This window comes from Ylistrum balloti, unplaced genomic scaffold, assembly GCF_031769215.1.
Source record: "Ylistrum balloti isolate Yb309-2 unplaced genomic scaffold, AGI_CSIRO_Ybal_v1 Utg369874, whole genome shotgun sequence".
Lineage (NCBI taxonomy): Eukaryota > Metazoa > Mollusca > Bivalvia > Pectinida > Pectinidae > Ylistrum > Ylistrum balloti.
Window position 1 is genome coordinate 965,559 of NW_026782015.1, and position 17,238 is coordinate 982,796.

At 36.6% G+C, this 17,238-nt stretch overlaps 1 protein-coding gene across 1 annotated transcript; it reads right to left on the bottom strand.

Moving 5' to 3' along the window:
- Positions 1-702: 702 nt before the first annotated feature.
- On the bottom strand, positions 703-17,237 carry LOC132546078 (tudor domain-containing protein 5-like). Its single transcript, XM_060209774.1, has 13 exons — positions 15,975-17,237; positions 15,505-15,647; positions 15,234-15,290; positions 14,732-14,924; positions 13,949-14,076; positions 11,861-11,969; positions 11,087-11,163; positions 9,334-9,527; positions 7,122-7,269; positions 6,901-6,962; positions 5,703-5,772; positions 3,081-3,161; positions 703-807 (listed from the first exon to the last, which is right to left on the bottom strand). Exons 1-13 carry the CDS (start codon positions 17,005-17,007, stop codon positions 703-705), a joined length of 2,400 nt encoding a protein of 799 aa, XP_060065757.1. The 5' UTR covers positions 17,008-17,237.
- Position 17,238: the final 1 nt, after the last annotated feature.

Genomic DNA, 17,238 nt, shown 5'->3' on the forward strand with positions numbered 1-17,238 from the left:
TGAAAGTGCCTGAAATTTCTCTAACGGTAGCTTAATTAAGATCAGTTTTGTGACACTTTGTCATTAATTTTCATTTGACAACAATGCTGTCCTACCCTTATTTCTGCCTCTTTATTGGGAACAATTTTTAAAATGTTGCTATCTTCCACCATGTTTTTTGATCAAATTGGGTCATTTCAAGGATGGGTCTAAAACATGGACCCAGAGTTAAAGAAGTCACCACCTCCCCTACTACAGTTTGTAGATTTAATTACATCATATTGGAAACAATAATGATATGGCACTTATATAGGATATAAACTCTCACCGACGTAACAACTTACACATCTTTTCTACTTCCATTCTAAGTAGGTGATTGTGCTGTTCTTGTTTTTAGCACTACCCTGATTGAAGCCCAAAGGCCCAGCATTACATCCCAACATATGAACAATGCTGGTGATTTAACATTATGAGTATAAATTTTACTAATCATTACATAAAGGTGAGGGAGGACAAGTCACAGAACGTCACACAATGATGACTTTGTAAGGGTTTTGTTTTTATTACTATGGGAATGGGGCCAATAGCTTTGAATTTGGCAAAAAAGCGAATCAAATTCAAAAATTCAAACAGCATTTGAAAATGCTTCTTAAAACAAAATAAAAGCTTACCTCTTTGTGTCAAACATCAAAACTGAGACCTGTAAAATCCTAGTAACATAGATCAAACATCCTCCACTTTGGCATATCCTTCTGTCACCAAGAGGTCATTAAGGACAACATCCAAACTGGTCGAGGTGTCCACCAATACCAGCGACAGTACACGATCCTTCAAACAATAGATCAAACATCGAACACTAGAGACAGTACACGATCCTTCAAACAATAGATCAAACATCAAACATCAAACACTAGAGACAGTACACGATCCTTCAAACAATAGATCAAACATCAAACACTAGAGACAGTACACAATCCTTCAAACAATAGATCAAACATCAAACACTAGAGACAGTACACAATACTTCAAACAATAGATCAAACAATAGAGACAGTACACGATCCTTCAAACAATAGATCAAACATCAAACACTTGAGACAGTACACAATCCTTCAAACATCAAACACTAGAGACAGTACACATCCTTCTAAATCAAACACTAGAGACAGTACACAATCCTTCTAACAATAACAAACATCAAACACTAGAGACAGTACACAATCCTTCTAACAATAGATCAAACATCAAACACTAGAGACAGTACACAATCCTTCTAACAATAGATCAAACATCAAACACTAGAGACAGTACACAATCCTTCTAACAATAGATCAAACATCAAACACTAGAGACAGTACACAATCCTTCAAACAATAGATCAAACATCAAACACTAGAGACAGTACACAATACTTCAAACAATAGATCAAACAATAGAGACAGTACACGATCCTTCAAACAATAGATCAAACATCAAACACTTGAGACAGTACACGATCCTTCTAACAATAGATCAAACATCAAACATCAAACACTAGAGACAGTACACGATCCTTCTAACAATAGATCAAACATCAAACACTAGAGACAGTACACAATCCTTCAAACAATAGATCAAACATCAAACACTTGAGACAGTACACAATCCTTCAAACAATAGATCAAACATCAAACACTTGAGACAGTACACGATCCTTCAAACAATAGATCAAACATCAAACACTAGAGACAGTACACAATCCTTCTAACAATAGATCAAACACTAGAGACAGTACACAATCCTTCAAACAATAGATCAAACATCAAACACTTGCGACAGTACACGATCCTTCAAACAATAGATCAAACATCAAACACTAGAGACAGTACACAATCCTTCTAACAATAGATCAAACACTAGAGACAGTACACAATCCTTCTAACAATAGATCAAACACTAGAGACAGTACACAATCCTTCTAACAATAGATCAAACACTAGAGACAGTACACAATCCTTCTAACAATAGATCAAACACTAGAGACAGTACACAATCCTTCTAACAATAGATCAAACATCAAACACTAGAGACAGTACACAATCCTTCTAACAATAGATCAAACACTAGAGACAGTACACAATCCTTCTAACAATAGATCAAACACTAGAGACAGTACACAATCCTTCTAACAATAGATCAAACATCAAACACTAGAGACAGTACACAATCCTTCTAACAATAGATCAAACATCAAACACTAGAGAGTGTACACAATCCTTCTAACAATAGATCAAACATCAAACACTAGAGACAGTACACAATCCTTCAAACAATAGATCAAACATCAAACACTTGAGACAGTACACGATCCTTCTAACAATAGATCAAACATCAAACACTAGAGACAGTACACAATCCTTCTAACAATAGATCAAACATCAAACACTAGAGACAGTACACAATCCTTCTAACAATAGATCAAACATCAAACACTAGAGACAGTACACAATCCTTCAAACAATAGATCAAACATCAAACACTTGAGACAGTACACGATCCTTCAAACAATAGATCAAACACTAGAGACAGTACACAATCCTTCTAACAATAGATCAAACACTAGAGACAGTACACAATCCTTCAAACAATAGATCAAACATCAAACACTAGAGACAGTACACGATCCTTCTAACAATAGATCAAACACTAGAGACAGTACACAATCCTTCTAACAATAGATCAAACATCAAACACTTGAGACAGTACACAATCCTTCTAACAATAGATCAAACATCAAACACTAGAGACAGTACACAATCATTCAAACAATAGATCAAACATTAAACACTACAGACAGTACACAATCCTTCAAACAATAGATCAAACATTAAACACTACAGACAGTACACAATCCTTCAAACAATAGATCAAACATTAAACACTACAGACAGTACACAATCCTTCAAACAATAGATCAAACATCAAACACTACAGACAGTACACAATCCTTCAAATAACAGATCTGAAATCAAACACAAGAGACATTATATGATCCTCTAAACAATGAATTAGCAGTTATCTGTGGTCAGTTGACACAGATCTAGCACAAGAGTTATACATACCATTTCAAAGCTGGCTAAGGCTATCAGGGGTCTGTTAGTGACTACGTTTAAGAACCTGTTTCTAGCATTCAATGTCCAGTTCTGTAAAGATACCAAATCATTATGTAAAATATAAAGCATCAAAAGTCATCACACCTCCAGTCTAACAATAATCCCAAACCAGTGATAATCTGTACTTACATTTTCAGGGCAATGCCACTACATACGCTAATGAATAAAGTAACATAATGGTAAGACATCCATAGGGTGACCATTATAACCCCATCAGTACAACACCCATAGAGTGACCATTATAACCCCATCAGTACAACACCCATAGGGTGACCATTATAACCCCATCAGTACAACACCCATAGGGTGACCATTATAACCCCATCAGTACAACACCCATAGGGTGACCATTATAACCCCATCAGTACAACACCCATAGGGTGACCATTATAACCCCATCAGTACAACACCCATAGGGTGACCATTATAACCCCATCAGTACAACACACTGAGAAGATAAGAAAAGAGTCCATCACATTCATTAACAAATTAATTATTTTTGTGTGTTATTGATAAATTACACAAAAAGCAAAGTGTACTCCTGGCATAACTGCAAGCTTACACTAAATTTTAGTGTCAATGCTCAATAAAACAAGAAATCACTGATGCTTATCCTTAAATAGACACTGCCTGTTATCTACTGTCATTCTAATACACTTCAAATAATGCCATTTCAATATAAAAGGATAGCCGTACACTAACTCACTTATAGTTCCATGCTTAAAGTACAACAGTACACATACTCCCTTATAGTTCCATGTTTAACTTACAGTAGTACACTCACTCCCACACAGTTCCATGCTTAAAGTACAACAGTACACTTACTCCCACACAGTTCCATACTTAAAGTACAGCAGTACACTTACTACCACAGTAAGTTTCATGCTTAACTTACTGCCTTATAGTTCCATGCTTAAAGTACAACAGTACACTTACTTCCACACATTTCCATGCTTAACCTACAGCAGTACACTTACTCCCACACAGTTTCATGCTTAACTTACCGTAAATATTCGCGTATAGTGCCCACCCGCGTATAGTGCGCAGGTACTTTTTGGAGATCAGATTTAAAAAAAAAAAATTTACAGAAAAATTAATTGACTGGTCACTGCGACGAAACATTTGATGTGGTCTGATCCATTAATAATTAGGAAACCACAATGAGCGTGACCCTAACACATGTAATTACCTTAAGTAAACAAATTTACCCAGGTGACCTAACAAGCATGAAAGGCTTGGCTGATTGTATAATTAACGGTTAATGACAGTTAACACGTTGAGTATGAGGAGACTGATGACACCCGGCTTGGGCTGAACGCGTACTATTGGTCAGAAAATGATGTTGTTTTAACTGTCTGATTATTTTCAATCCTACCTTGTCCCCATAAAAGCAGGTGGTTTGTTCAGTATAGGCATGATCTTTCATGGTATCTGTACCCACCGCGGTATCCGAAGGTATTTTATGATAGATTGTTTACACCGACTTCGACATGGGGAAACTGCGAACGCCATTTGACTACGCCGAGAGACTGGAGTTTCGTGCCGCCGGTCGCCATTTCGACATTCCAGAGTGAAATATCAAGGCACGGAAGAAAGAAAAGACCGTCTAAAGTCCCAACCACTGACCAGAAGGGCTGACATAGGTGCGACAGTGAAACACACAGAGATGTATGCGATCGCCGATATCCCGGCATCGCTGCCAGTACAACAGAACTGCGCGTGCGGGCCATGCAGATCAAGAGAGGTCATGGGGTCACCAACTTTTGGCATCGGTGGGATGGGCTGTCCGATTTATGAACAGAACGACAATCGCCTAAAAACTTCCGGATTCATTGAATTCCACAGATACAACATCATCAAAATGAGGCAGAAATTCAGACACTACTATAGCCCCGACCAATAGTAAGACCGACGGGAAACGAAAAAAAATTAGATTCACCGTAATGCTAGCGTGAATGGCAGATGATTAAAACATTCGAAATTTATTTTATTTTTCTGTTGTTTTTATCTCCAAACTATCATATAAGACCGACGACTTTTACATATAACTATATGAAGGGAGGTAATCCAATATGGCGGATGCAGAACTCGGGAATGATAACCCCAGGAATGGCATGTACCTGCGTATAGTGCGCAACCCCTTTTTGACACGACAGTTTCAGCTTAAAAAAGTGTGCACTATACGCGAATATTTACGGTACTCCCTTATAGTTCCATGCTTAAAGTACAACAGCACACTTACTCCCTTATAGTTCCATGCTTAAAGTACAACAGTACACTTACTCCCACACAGTTCCATGCTTAAAGTACAACAGTACACTTACTCCCACACAGTTCCATGCTTAAAGTACAGCAGTACACTTACTCCCACACAGTTCCATGCTTAAAGTACAGCAGTACACTCACTCCCACACAGTTCCATGCTTAAAGTACAACAGTACACTTACTCCCACACAGTTCCATAATTAACCTACAGCAGTACACTCACTCCCACACAGTTCCATGCTTCAAGTACAGAAAGATCACTTAATCCCTCTCAGTTCAAAGCTTAACATACAGCAGAACACTTACCTCCTCCAGAGGCTGTAGATGGGCGAGGCGAGCTTGTATAGCTTGAGCTGGCAGCTTCAATAGTTTTGATCTGAAAAACAGAATCCATTCATTTCAGTAAGTGTAATTTCATACAGAGACAGAATGAAACATGCACTGAAGATAATTTATCCCCTCCCTATTATTCTCTCCCCAGTGTAATCAGCAAGACATTGTAGGTAGAATGTCAGGTAAACAGGGAAGTGAGGCTCCCTTCTGGTACCAAAGTCAAGTAAAGATCACATCCATTGCCAACTTTCCTTCAACAGAGGCTGTTTCAGAACTTTCATTGAAATTGGTTCATTTGTTTAAAAGTTAACCAGGTTATCATTCAAAATGACGGTGCAAAAGAAGAAAAAACACAAAAGGACAAGTGTATCAGTGAAACTGATGAATGTTCCCTGAAAACAACTGTATAGGACAAAACAAAGGGCAATAATTCTGTAATTAATTGGCTGTGGGTAATGAATTTGGTACACTGCTAATTCCCTTAATATGACTAATGTATACACCAAGTTTCATTATCCTAGTTTTAATGCAAGCAAAGCTACCTGGTATGCTTATTACATAAAATATTAACAAAGGGCAATACCTATGTATTGAGGGATCATGTGTCCTTACTCTGTTACACTGCACCTTGATTTTGCATGACTGATGTATACATCATGTTTTAGTATCCTAGTTTAAATGCAGGTCAAATTATGCTACGGACACAAAATTTTAACAAAAGGCAAACTGTGATTAAGACAATTTTGATGTTGACCCTGAAATTGGTACACTGCACATTGCCTTTATATGATCAATGTATACACCAAGTTTCATTATCCTACCTTAAATGCAAGTTATGGTCTGGACAAGATATTTTTATCAAAGGGCAATAACTCTGTAATTTAGGGGTCAAGTGCCCTAAAATAGGTACATGGTTTCATGATCTTTGCTTAACTGTGGGCAAAGTTATGCTTCAGACTTAAGTGGACAGAAAGAAAGATGGACAGACGGACTGACAAAAAAGGTGGCGACCATATGTTCAAAAATAAATGTAAAACTTCCCTAAAACTTTGTCATGAGAAATATTGCCTTCTTCACAGAAGATATTGCTACACGACATCTTTGTGATTAATCAACAGTAAGGTGTGAGGAAAAAGAGCTTTCTACTACCTTTTCCACCAAGATCACTTACCTAAGAAGTCGGATATTCCGTCTGTGAACCAGTAAGGTGTTTCCAAAGTCTACAAAGTACACCTAAGAAAGAAAACAAAACTGGCTAAAATCCCTTTATCAACAAGGAAGGAGAGGAAAGCTGATTGAGCTCATTCCTCCTGACAACTGTAAAATATCAAATACCAGACATATTTATAAGTCACATTCCTAGGTCTTTATCACTGACCTATAAGGACTTACCTCCACATATTTGTCTACGTTGAGAGCTGAGACCACACATCGATGCCAGTTGTTATCCTCTGGGAAGATGGCAGCAACTATTTGACCAACAATCAGTAAGTAGTCGGGCACCTTGTACTGGTCACCTTCAGCACTGCAGTATAACTTCCTGAAACATGCAAATCATCCTATGATGAAAATGCTGCCAAAGCTTCAAAGTGCATGAGTGAAACAAACATGGTGCCAGTATAGAAAACAGAGCACATTGAAGTATCTGCAGCACCAGCAACTTACAAAAGCTAGGCCTAGACATAAATTGGTATAATATTCTCTTGCCTTTCTTCTTCAACATTGATGATCAGTAATTATCCCTGGCTACTGACAACTATTCAATTACTTGCTTGTTGATCCAATTAGCTGGGATTTATTATTATTATTATTCTTTCAAAGTAACTTAAACAATAGTGACCAATAACATTTCATCAGCTCATAGAGCAATGCAAGTTATCAGTTCTCAACCATAAAGTGTATGTTTTAAACTGACGAGTCATACTGATACTAGAAGTTGTAGTAGCTAGTGGTTGTCATAGTCACCTTTCTAGCCTTGGCTAGTGGGAATTTCTCAGTAGTAGAATGTCGGGCTAGAGACCAGGAAGAAAAAAGAACTCAAGCTATAGGCCTAATTTAAACCCCAGCAGCTAGGAACTATGTTTTCATTACTCCTTCGAATTACATCTGTATATAAAGTATATGCATCAAAATCCAAGCAGATCTAAATATTTTCATTTTGAATTCAAAATATGAACCCATCACGTCTTCAACAGATCTATCTACCAATGAAATTTTATGTTGATAACTCTTATAGTTTTTGTGTTATGCTTTGGACAAAATTATGACAAACGGACAGACGGACACACAGAGCAGTGACTATAAAAATCATTTAGGCCTATTAGGTGTCCAAGCATTTAAACATGCTCTTCATGACATGCTGTAAATTCATAATTAGGCCTATAAGCTTATGACAAAACATGAACATGTAATCAGAACTGTCGCCCATATTAAGATAATTACTAACCTTTATTAGCACATATCTGATGAAGTAATCTAACGACTGCTTTGTTCCATCTAAGTAGTTTGCAGACTGCATTTAATTTCTTTAAGCAATAAATCTGTCACACTCTTGATCATTTTCTCGTACAAACAAAGTTTAAGCTTATCATCAGAATTAAGTATAAAAAGCAAACTCCACACTAGTCGGTGTTGTTTCATATTTAAGTTTTCATAAACATTTCAAATAGTTCATTGTTAAATAATTTTTTAAAAGGAAAAGTATTTCAAACATATATTTGATAAATCAAGTAAAACCTTTATCTTGGAGGCATAGTGGTACCACAGACTTAGATACTGATAGCAATTCCATGGCGGTTAGCCTGCTGAAAATTAGACTAAAATACAAACTTCCACTGGTAGAATTATGTCGAAAATTATTACTTTTTCAAATAAGCACAATCATCTCTACAATACTGATATTTTCCATCGAATGATCAAAAATATATATAAACATCTTTTCAGTTATGTCATGGAATTAAGACCTTATCACAAAATATCTCATGTATAAGAAACTTGAAAAGCATGGATGAAGGGAGATAAATCGAACAATGTATACAGTATGATTTTTCTTCCAAACTGAGAAGAAGCGTAGTAATGTCTGTAGAAATAAATCCATTAGTCATTTAAAACACGACATCTTGTATCATTTTTACGTTTTCTTTTTATCTATATATTTTCTATACATATATTTAAAAATAACAGCGACAACTACTTCAGGAACAAATTTTAAAATACATTTTATATCCTTTTCGTGAAAGTACTTGTGCATTGTTGGGTCTTGTTGTGGTGTAAAATTTGGTCCAAGCTATAAATAGCCTAGCTAAATAGCAGCTGATCCTGAAGATGGCTACACATGCTAAGCACCCTATAGATGCACAGAGTCTAAATAAAAACAACAATAATGAAGTATTTTCAGATTTGCACTTGGAATCAAAAATGAAATTTGATCATGTTCATGTAGCTATGATTTTACAGTTTGCCAGTCTGAATCATCTATGTCATAAAATATTAGCATTATGCTGCTAATAGAATTTGACCTCTGTGACCTTGACACTTGGCATGGTCTGCTCAGATTAGTTGCTATACATAAGTATACCCAAACATGGCTGCTCTCTTTACTTACTCTAATTCATTCATACACTTTTCAAGGGCTAAAGTTGTACGTTTCCCACGCAGCTGTATCCAGAACAGACCAGGCGATACCACATTTGAAACAAATATTTCTATGTATTCATTAAGGGGAGGTAACTCTAGAGGTTTGTAGAACACTTTCGGTCCAATAGCATCTGAAGGAATGTTATTTGTCTTATCTTTGTCCTGCAATATAAAAACATTTGAATACTGACTTAGTAAGCACTAGATTAAAGGTACAATTATCTTAAATATATTCTGTTAAACTCCCTGTACATAATAAATGTTAATTGAACCAAACTACAATACACTTATCAGAAAGAGCAGCATACTAGAATCTTACCTTGGCTTGTGGTGTCTTATCTTGTCATAAAATGTCTTATCTTGTCCTGTAGAATCTTACCTTGGCCTGTAGAATCTTACCTTACCTATGGTGTTATAATTAACCTGTCATATTGTGTCTTAATTCATAGTATGGTGCTTGTGTTTTAATTGACCTGTCATATTGTGTCTTAATTCATAGTATGGTGCTTGTGTTTTAATTAACCTGTCACATTATGTCTTAATTCATAGTATGGTGCTTGTGTTTTAATTAACCTGTCACATTATGTCTTAATTCATAGTATGGTGCTTGTGTTTTAATTAACCTGTCACATTATGTCTTAATTCATAGTATGGTGCTTGTATATTAATTAACCTGTCATATTATGTCTTAATTCATAGTATGGTGCTTAAGGATGTATTCCTCTGATGTTTTGACCAGAAGTGAGACATAATTCAATGTAAAATGAATTCCAACACAATATCTTTGACTTTTGTCTTTTTATATACTTTATCTTCTATAGTTGTATTCATAAGTTAAAAAAGGAGGATTTATATGTTTTGAAGAAATTTCACTTGGTTAACAGTGCCAACAATTTCAATATCTTATTGATTCTAAAGTAATTCCCTTGAGTAAAACTGTGGAAGTTTTTGGTAGATTTCAACGAACTTTTGCAGGAATTATTACCACAAACCAAAATTTCAAATATGTGAATTCCAACTTGGTGACCACTTTCCCTGATTGTTAAGACCCGAAAATAAATATTTCAGCTGGTTTCTTGATCTTGGAAAAACTGACTACCTGGGTGAAAATTGCAAAAGCTAAAATAGAAAATTTCTCTAACAAGATTTAAAGTCCTCAAAAAAGCTTGACAATACAGGATGGTCAAAGAAAAAATTTATGTCATTTTGGAACATTTTCATTTTAAGGTTTCTTTGCAGTTAGAAGCTCGTTAAATCAAATGAAAAACTTAGCATCTTCAAATGATTTTTTAGACAATGTCTGTTATCCTGGGAAAAAAATGAGAAAAATATATGGAAATTAATTATTTCCTATGAATAATTATCTATTACATATATCCTGTACCAGAAAAAGTTGTGCAGCAACATCTTGATTTTTTGCTTGTAATCTACTATTTAAAATCAAACCTTTCAAAATTCTTCACCAGAAAAAAAAGTTAAATACTGCTTTTGATTTTGTACTTCTCAGGAGTACATCCTTAACTCCAAGGATTCTTTACTCCATTTTAGTCTAACTTCACCTACTTCCAAAATAAGGGCATCAAACAAGGAACACTACCTAAGACACCTCCAGTTGGTCTTGTTGCCTTTGTTATCACCTACTGAACATTTCTATATAAAGAAACTCAAGATATCTTCAATAATTATATAACAGTCCTGCCTTCAACATTTTCAATTCTTACCTCATCTTGTGGAGGGTTGATGATAAGATCTCTGCGAGGTGGTTTCCCTGTGTTCAGAGCATATACCAACATACAACCTGTCGGTACAATACATACTCTCTAAATTACTTTTAAAACAAATTCAACAGAATTAACGACATGTTATCAATAGTCAAAGAAAGACAGTGAATAAACAGAATTTTTACAACTTGTACATGTTTTCTAATTTTAATCTAAGATGTGGCATTTTCATGTATTTTCCACAGTACTACCATTGTTTCGTCATACTACCGAAGCATTTCCATATCATAACCATAGTACTTCTGCAACACTACCCACACGAAAACTGTTTGAAAACGTTCAGTCAAAAAAATTTACGGATCATCAATTTATTAACTGAAAACATTGTTTTGATCTTATATACACACCAGATAATACATCTCAATATTATGATTTAATTGTATCCAATATCAAATCTCGGAAATATTATCTATATGGTTTAAATGGTTTCCAAAGAGTCTGCATGTATATATGTACAATTTGTAATTACATCACACCAATAACATTACCAGTCGGCGGTGTGCCACATTCGTTTAAATTTATTTCTGATGTAACATGGTCAGTGTTAAAGAAATAGCTGTTATTATGTTATTTCAATGCAATAGCATACAATAACATACAAGCTCCTCTGAGCTCATTTGTATTCCAAATGTACAACAAAGTCTGTGAGTAGGATCCTGGTAGGGACAGATGGACAGACAGAAAGACAAAGAGAAAGAGGAAGTATGGTATTACCGTCTCCTTTGTATTCCAAATGTACCACACTGTCTGTGAGTGGAATCATAAAGAACTCAATCTTGTCGTAGCCTAGTTCTCTAAATGGCAACACCTCTCCTGTCAATTCCTGTAACAAAATAATTCCTATCTTACATCAGAATAATTCAATATGCTTGTCATCAAACTAGCTATTGACTAGTAATTAGAGAACTATGTTTACATACTTCACTATGCAGAAGTTTATCATATAGAATCACTAAAATTGTCTCCACTATTCATGTATTTATTCGTTTATTTTCAATATCCTGTGAATTGCCAGGGTCACTTTGTACATTACCGTAAATTTGCGGGTATAGTGCGCAGGTACTTTTTTGGGGTCAGATTAAAAAAAAAAAAATTTCTACAGAAAGATTAATTGACTACTGGTTACCGCAATGAAACCGTTGTGGTTTGATCCATTGATAATTAGGAAACCACAATCATAGTGACCCTAACATATTTAATTACCTTATGTAAACAAATTCACACAGGTGCCGGACTTAACAAGCGTGAAATGCTTGGCTAATTGGATAATTAACGGTTCTGTAAAGGTAACAAACACGTTGAGTATGAGGAGATTAATGACACCCGGCTTCGGCTGAACGCGTACTATTGTTCAGAAAATGATGTTGTTTTAACTGTCTGAAAAGTTTCAATCATATCCTGTCCCCATACCTGTACCTATCCGAAGGTACTTAGCTATAGACTGTTTACACCGATTTCGACATGGGGAAACAGCGAACGCCATTGACTATGCCGAGAGACTTGAGTTTCGTGCCGCTGGTCGCCACTTCGACATTCCAGAGTGAAATATCAAGGCACGGAAGAAAAAAAAAGACCGTCTAAAGTCCAAACCACTGACCATAAGGGCTGACATAGGTGCGACAGCGAAACACCCAGAGATGGAGAGAGAGCTGTTCAACTCTGTATGCGATCGCAGAGATGCCGGCATCGCTGCCAGTACAACAGAACTGCGCCTGCGGGCCATGCAGATCAAGAGAGGTCATGTGGTCACCAACTTTGGGCATCGGTGGGATGGGCTGTCTGACTTTTGAACAGAACGACAATCGCACAAAAACTTCCTGACTCATTGAATTCCACAGATACGCCATTAAAATGAGACAGAAATTCAGACACTACTATAGCCCCGACCAATAGTAAGACCGTCACTATTCGAACGACGGGAAACGAAAAAAAATAGATTCACCGTAATGCTAGCGTGAATGGCCGATGATTAAAACATTCGAAATTTATTTTATTTTACTTTTTTGTTGTTGTTGTTTTTATCTCCTAACTATCATATAAGACAGACAACTTTTATATATAACTATGTGAAGGGAGGTAATCCAATATGGCAGACGCAGAACTCGTGAATGATAACCCCAAGAATGGCATGTTCCTGCGTATAATGCGCACCCCCTTTTTGACATGACAGTTTTAATTTGAAAAAGTGCGCACTATACGCAAAAATTTACGGTACTTGTAATAGCTGGTGGCTCTCTCAATGAACCATATATGGGAGACCCATCAAATGCCATCTAGAGTAATCAGGGTTAAGTGTCTTGACGAAGGACACAACCATGACATAGAGCAGTCAGTTTCTCAATTTCCCGAGACAATTAAAATGACATTGGTAGAAAGCATTGAATCATGCACTTAAGATTTTCACCTTAGGTTACCTTATATAGGCTGGAAAACTTGTTAAGAAGCAAAACTATATATTTACACCTGTACACCTTACCTTACATAGGCTGGAAAACTCATTGACAAGCACACCTCTAGCATTACACCTGTACGCCTTACCTTATATAGACTGGAAAACTCATTGAGAAGCACACCTCTAGCATTACACCTGTACGCCTTACCTTATAAAGGCTGGAAAACTCATTGAGAAACACACGTCTACGTTTACACCTGTACATCTTACCTTATATGGGCTGAAAAACTTGTTGAGAAGCAAACCTCTAGGTTTTCAAGCTAAAAACTATACACCTTACCCATTACAGGCGGTAAATTGTATTCAGAAACACACCTCTAGGTACACATTGTTACACCTTTACACCTTACCTTATATAGGCTGGGAAACTCATTGAGAAGCACACCTCTAGGTTTACACTGTAGCACCTGTCTAATTTTTTCCTCCAGTTGTGAATCAAACTCTCCTCGGCTGCTGTATCTTCCTTTGGAATGTATCTCTATTCAAGATAAATAATGAGAGCTGCAAGATGCCCTGACCATCCATACTATGTTAACGATAGTAACACCAGTTAAATCTAGCATCCAATTATAAATCACATGCCCCTTTCTTAATTTGGTATCACATTTCAAATCTGATACTTTAACATTTATTTAACATTTTACTTTAACATGCTTTCAAAGGCTTCAAACATAAATACATATGTTAAAACTTTTAAATTCAACTTTACTTCCCTAATCGTTCAAACCATGAAACAATGTCTGTTCAAAATTGTTTATTTAATTGACCCTTCCTCCAAGTGTCTTAACAGACTTGTTCAAAGTATTGGGACATATTCAATAACAAAGTACCTACCAGTATTAACTATGACTGGGGGGAGGGGGTCAGAAATTCATTTATAACTTTATCTATTTTACAACAACAGCACGAGACATCTTACTGAGGGAGGAAAACCCCATGTGGTTGGACAGGTGACCCCTACCCTTTCACATCCATTAACGGAATCAAACTCTGTATGACTAGGTGAAAGGCTACCACCCTAAAATCTATGTCATGTGCATTCTAACATCCCCTTCCCTCTCGCCGTACTCCCCTAAATAATAGTCAACAGGCCAAAAATGTTGTCATGATTGCACCCTCTAGAGCACACATACCTCTTCTTGTGGGAACTGTTTCCTGCTTCTGGATAACTGGTTTGTGTTTAACAGGCAGTCTGGCATCAAAGCAAAGCCAGTCGCCATTATCAGTAGGTCGCTCCAACCGCATCACCTCAGGTAGTGAGTCCAACATCTCCACCAAACTCCAGTAGCCATAGTCCCGAAACGACAGTTCCTTTCCATATTGTTTCTGAATATTGTAAACAATGCATCCAATTGAAAAATATAATAACCCCAGTTTTGAACCACAAAAACCACAAAACAACACCTTTCAGCTTGACAACTGATAGTAGTACATATGTTTTCATAGAGTCAATGGTACGGCTACAAAGTTTGTAATGAAAATTGATTAATAATTGAATCGAAGTCTAGTAATTTGCTTTACTTCCCTAAAATTAAAGTCAACAGTAGTGTGGGATATTCATATTTACTGTCCTTGTTACATAAACTTTTAAGTTCAACTGTCAAAATTATGTAAGGGCGTGTATCACGTAAATACCAGATATATCGCTGGCAGCTGTATGGCCCAAATTCCTTCCTTTCTCTCCTCTAGAATCTGTTCATAGAAAAATCCATGTATAAATAAATAGGAACATTGTACAAGATAGCACCATAAAAACCTACCCAGCAATAGATTTTCAGGTTTTACCGTGAATTTTTGTGAAATGGTCAAAATAGTATAAAATCAAAACCTATTTTCCAAACATTCAAATGCATGCACACTTAAGAATGGAATTTATTTTAAGTTGATCAGTTACTGTTTTACTCACCTGTCTAAGGTTGTTTTGTACCACTTTGCTAACAATACTGATATCAAATTCACCCGAGGTCATCTCCACAGACCCCCCACTAAACGTACTGTCATGGCCCAGGGATCTCCTATCTTCACTGCGGTCTCCAGTTCGTCTTCTTCCTTGTAATCAAAGAAAAAGGATATTTGTAAGCAATGAAACATTCAACAAATGGAAAACCACAGCAGTTCCCCGTTGACATTACTAAATCAAACTGAATCATTCATGTAGAGGAATTTGAAACAATCAATTAAAACCAAAATGGGTAATATTCAATAAATCATATTTATATCATGTTTATCCTTTTACTTTTTTTAAACAAATTCACATCTACTGTGTCAGAACATAACAAGTCAATTGAAGTGTTGAAATATTAGACACAATGAAATCATATTGTTTCCTGTTACGATTTCACCTCTAGCAAAAAAATATCAATCTACTGAAATAACCTCGTCCCCGTGGCGCATGAGATGCTGATGTTGGGGAAACACAAATGCCAACAGGGGAAATTGGAGCTTTGTTATTGAGGTTTCCTTGTCCTTGCATGGAAATAAAATTGTCAGGCTCCTCGCTGTGAATGTCCTCTATGAAGTCTCCTTCCTCTATTCCAGCTGGCTGGAAATTCATTTGTGATTGATCGGTCTTCTTCGTTCTGTCAAAGTTTGAAGCTTTATTGTATTTTTTAACTGATTCACTGCTGGTCTTAAAACCTCCAGAATGTTCAGCTGCCCTCTGAAAACCCTTGCTGGGTTTTGACTTATTGTTCGGGAGATGTGGAGGCTTGTAGTCAGGAATTTGTTCCCCAGAGTTGGACCGACTGGCCACTGATTCAATGTAAGCTGGAGCTACACGCCATTCTCCACCTTGATATTCTTTTAATTTTGCTATATCAGGAAGAGAATGCAACAGGTCTTTCATACAATCAAAACCAAGACCAGACGGGCTAATTGGAACACCAAACCTTCGGGAAAATGCAGTGTCAAAATGTGTTAATGGTAACCCATTAGGATAAGACTTGAGAAGTTCTGTAATTTGTTTTCGTATGTATGCCGAGATATTAGGTGGAGGATTTCGTGGTGGTGTGTGCCTCTTCTGCCATCTAGATCTGTTACTATTGTAAGACCTGGGCTGTGGAGGTCGTCTAGGACGGGTAGAGGGTCCACCTTGTCGTAAAGTTGCCCATTTGTTTTTGTTATTTACTTTCTGTTTTGACACTAGTTTTTGTATATGGACAGATGCTTCTTGCGCTACTGGTGCAAGGCACATGACGCCATTTTCCCATGAAACTCTCAGAGCATCCGGCATGTCTTTAAGTAAATCCTCAAGAGTAGTGTATCCGAATTCCCTGAAGGGGATTGGGTCGCCCATAAAATCATGATAGTCTCTCTTCAGCTCCTGTATAGTCAACGCAGCTGGAGCCGAAAGAAGTAAAGCTCTCAGCTGCTTTTTAGTCTCTTCCTTCTTCTGTGCTTTGTCAGCCATTATTGAGGCATGTGTTTATCGTATAAACATATACTTGACATTCATTCCCGCCACCTCCTACTTTCAATTTGATGAAGTGACCACGTGAATTTTTCGCTACAATAACGTAATATGTAAATACAATAGTCCATGCAAACTTTTGCTAAAATTCCTTAACTCCGTTCAACTGATAAAACTCATGGAAACAAAGTATCAAAAACAATTAGAACTTTCAAGTAGGCATTATGTTCC

Coding starts and splice junctions, on each gene's coding strand:
- LOC132546078 (XM_060209774.1), bottom strand. CDS start 17,007: ATGGCTGACAAAGCACAGAAGAAGGAAGAGACTAAAAAGCAGCTGAGA. Junction 14,925..15,233: donor AGCTGCCAGCGATATATCTG/GTATTTACGTGA, acceptor TACAATATTCAG/AAACAATATGGAAAGGAACT. Junction 11,970..13,948: donor AGTTTCCCAGCCTATATAAG/GTAAGGTGTAAA, acceptor ATTTTGTTACAG/GAATTGACAGGAGAGGTGTT.